General features: G+C 35.2%; 1 protein-coding gene across 1 annotated transcript; it reads right to left on the bottom strand.

The window, feature by feature from the left end:
- Positions 1-388: 388 nt before the first annotated feature.
- On the bottom strand, positions 389-3105 carry LOC100116301 (UDP-glucuronosyltransferase 2C1-like). The gene is made up of 5 exons (XM_001600781.4): positions 2452-3105; positions 1862-2284; positions 1542-1773; positions 1240-1465; positions 389-1171 (listed from the first exon to the last, which is right to left on the bottom strand). The coding sequence occupies exons 1-5, from the start codon at positions 2866-2868 to the stop codon at positions 886-888; spliced, it is 1584 nt and encodes a 527-aa protein (XP_001600831.2). The 5' UTR covers positions 2869-3105; the 3' UTR covers positions 389-885.
- Between the last annotated feature and the right edge of the window lie 398 nt (positions 3106-3503).

Here is a 3503-nt window from a genome sequence, read left to right as displayed (position 1 = left end):
TCTTTTTTCAAAGTACAGCGTAGAGCAGGCTTCGCAGTACTTACTTTGGCCTCGACTCCGAGCGCTAATTGACTGCGCCCAACGGTTCTCTCTCTCTCTCTCTCTCTCTCTCTCTCTCTCTCTCAGAAGTTTTATCAAAGGGAGATTCGCGAAGAGTCGAAAGGCACTCTTCCTGTTGTGTATAACTAGACGCCCCGCAAATGAGACGTTGATCAAGTGTATTGTATTAGTGGATCGCATTGCTGTCCACGTTAGGGAGGACGAGGCATTGGGTCTCGGAACGAAAACTGATTTGAATTTGATTGTGAGCTGTAGGCGTGTGTGGAGCAGTTGTAGCGCTTGGCTCTTCTTCGCGATCGTGAATGGGGTCGGAAATTCTAATAGTATGTTATTTGTTATACCTTTATTCAAGTTTTTTTAATCATAATTTAGTGTACACTTCGGAGGGAGAAAAATATCAGTTCTTGAAACAAAAGATTATGTCAGTCAAAAATTAACATTTCAGCATGTCCGTCACATTGCGTCATCACATTCGTCGGTTTGATTAAGTGACTATCTAATCAGTACTGCGATACTATAAAAAGACAGTGAAAATTAGCTGCACTTGTAACTATATAGCGCACGTGCAGCTGTCTAAGTCTTATCGAATTGATTCTAATCTGGCAATTTACGGACAGCAGAATCAATGAAAAATGTGAAAATATTAAAAAAATAAAATACATGTGTTTGGGAAAAAAAAATTTTGTATCGTTATCCGAAAATATTCGCAATATTGCGCAGTTTTATTGTTATTTAGTTGAATATATACCACAGAAAGGCATTTTTTATTGGCACTATAAAAAAATTTTACTTCTAACTTAGTTAAACTAAATGCAATTGATAATACTAATTAATTTTCCTCTTCTGGGGCCTTTTATAATGTGGTGTCCTACTAAACTTGCGAATAATAAATTTGATGCACAGTACGATGGCCGTAAGAGTTAGGACAATGACGGACAATATGAAGCAGTAAACGTCGAGTAAAGCTAATTGCCACCAAGAGAATTGCAAAGCTGACGATCTGATTGAATCTGCACCATTTCTTATCACATATTCTATCCAGTAAATTGCGTTATTCATCGGGCTGATAGGTTGTTCTCGGAAAAGTTTTGATAAATGAAGAGCCTTCTTCCTATAATATAAAAACAATTAACAGAATAAGTAACTATTTTTCTATATTTAACGATTCTAATAGCTTACTTGTAGGCAGGATTGCGAAGCAGAGTTTGGAGTGACGAGTCCAATAATTCTTCTGAAAGTTGCTTCAAATCAATTCGGATCAACATTCCTTTCTCAGCGAAAGCCGCGACGTTTCTAAACTGATCGCCAAATAATGGAATTCCAATCATAGGGATTCCATAATACAATGCTTCTTGGATGCCACCAAGTCCTCCATGCGTGATAAATACTTTCGTATTTGGATGAGCTAAAAGTATATTTTTTAGTTAAGAAATTTTAGATTATTTAATTTGCGAATATTGAATTATGGAAACGTGATTTACCTAAAACGGGTTGTTGAGGTGTCCAGGGTAAAATTTTAACATTGTCGGGTAGTTTGAATGGAATTTTTGAACTATCGACTATTTTAACCAAAACTTTGACAGGTGCTATTTTTTTGAAGGAAGAGAAAATTTCTCTTATTTGATCAACAGGCAGAGATTCTACCAAAACCATTGATCCAAGTGTGAAGTAAACGACTCCATGTGAACTTTCATCCATCCAGCTTTTGAGTTCCTGAAAATGAGACAATTATATTTATATACTTTTCGATTACAATGCTTTTTAAATATAATGAATCTTCCACGTACTAAATATTACTTACCAAAGGCAAAGTCTGGTCGTTGCCCTCAACGTGCAATCCTGCAATCTGAACCAACGACGGGGTTATGGGTTTAACTCCAGACAAAACGGGATTATTGTTTACAAGTGTCAAAGCAATACTTTTCTCAACATCCCTAATATGAGATATATCAGGACTTAAATATTTTCTCATAGATTCTGTTTGGCTTTCTCCAGTTAGGTAATGAAATAGACTTATTGCCGCGTAATTTGTGACCATAGTTTTCAATCGCCCGAGAAAATTCATTTTTCCAGTGCCGATATGATAAACATTCGGAACGTAAGCAGGGTTGTCATCATTTCCAATGAAGCTACTAATCCATGGGTATTCAATAGCTGATGAAATTGCAACTACGGGCACTTTGAAAACGTGACCGAATCCTATGTAACAGTGTGCGCCAAAAACCTTTAAAAAAATTAAATGTAGTTAACCGACTGCTATAAGAAAAAAAAACAGAAGCCCGATTTTTCACTTTGTACACTCTCGAAAACTTCAATAAATACTAAAAACAATGTATTATTGTATTATATTAACTCAGAATAAGTGCAAAGTGCGATTGATAAGCCACGTACCTCTGTAACTACGAGATCGTAAGGTGGATCAGTCGGTGGATTTTTTATTAGTTTTTGCATTTCTTCAAAGCCCATGAAATGGCATAGCCTGTTACCATATTCCGCGGCTATAATGCCCACATCTGCTAATAAGCTCGAGAATTGAGATACAAACTCAATAGTGTAATTATTCATGAGGCTTTCCATCGATCCATCAAGATTGATGATATCGTTGTAGTTTTTGAGGGGTCGTTTAAGTGGAAAATGCGAAATGACATCCACCTGATGACCACGTTTTGCCAAACCTTTCATTAATGCTTCGAATACTATATTATGACTCTTAGCATTGAATGGAAAGACACCGAGTATTCTATATGCACTGCAAACTGATAGCAAAGCAGTGATACTCAATGCAAACACTAGCCTTGTGAGTAACATCTTTGATTATTTATAGATCGATTGAATTTAAGACAAACTGATATAAATTAATTAAACATTTTTATTATTGGTTCTATGATTGAATATAAAAAGAACACTGGACTTATTTTACTTCTTGACTCTCGTTAGGTACGTAGATAACTGAAACATCTGAATGGAAGAAACCTCTTTTCAACTCTCATGCGCAAGATTTACAATAACATAGGCATGTATTGAATCTCCGCTCTAATCACCAACTGATAATTCTCTGACGTTTAAGTAATCAAGTTGGGTAAAAAATAATCACGAATAACGAAATCATCTCTATTCGTGCTTAGTAAAAGTAGAGCACGTGTAAGATATACAAAATGTATTTCCTAATAAAAAACAATAAAAAAAAATTCATCTCAATTCGACCGTTTTTTAAAATACCAAATACTATATGTTTCAAGCTTCAAGTAATCGTTTTACCAATAAGTAACTAAATTTATTATAATAAGATAAATGTACCCTTATTTGATACTGTTTTCTATTGACAACCGGAAATAATGCATAACGATGAAAGCGAAATCTCGCGAGTTGCGAATACAAGCTGACTATCACCTGATTTTTTATCTCTGAGTGCGGAATAATTATATGATTAAAGTTGCGAGTAT

Source organism: Nasonia vitripennis (genome assembly GCF_009193385.2).
Source record: "Nasonia vitripennis strain AsymCx chromosome 3 unlocalized genomic scaffold, Nvit_psr_1.1 chr3_random0004, whole genome shotgun sequence".
Lineage (NCBI taxonomy): Eukaryota > Metazoa > Arthropoda > Insecta > Hymenoptera > Pteromalidae > Nasonia > Nasonia vitripennis.
This window is presented reverse-complemented; position numbering and strand designations above follow the sequence as displayed.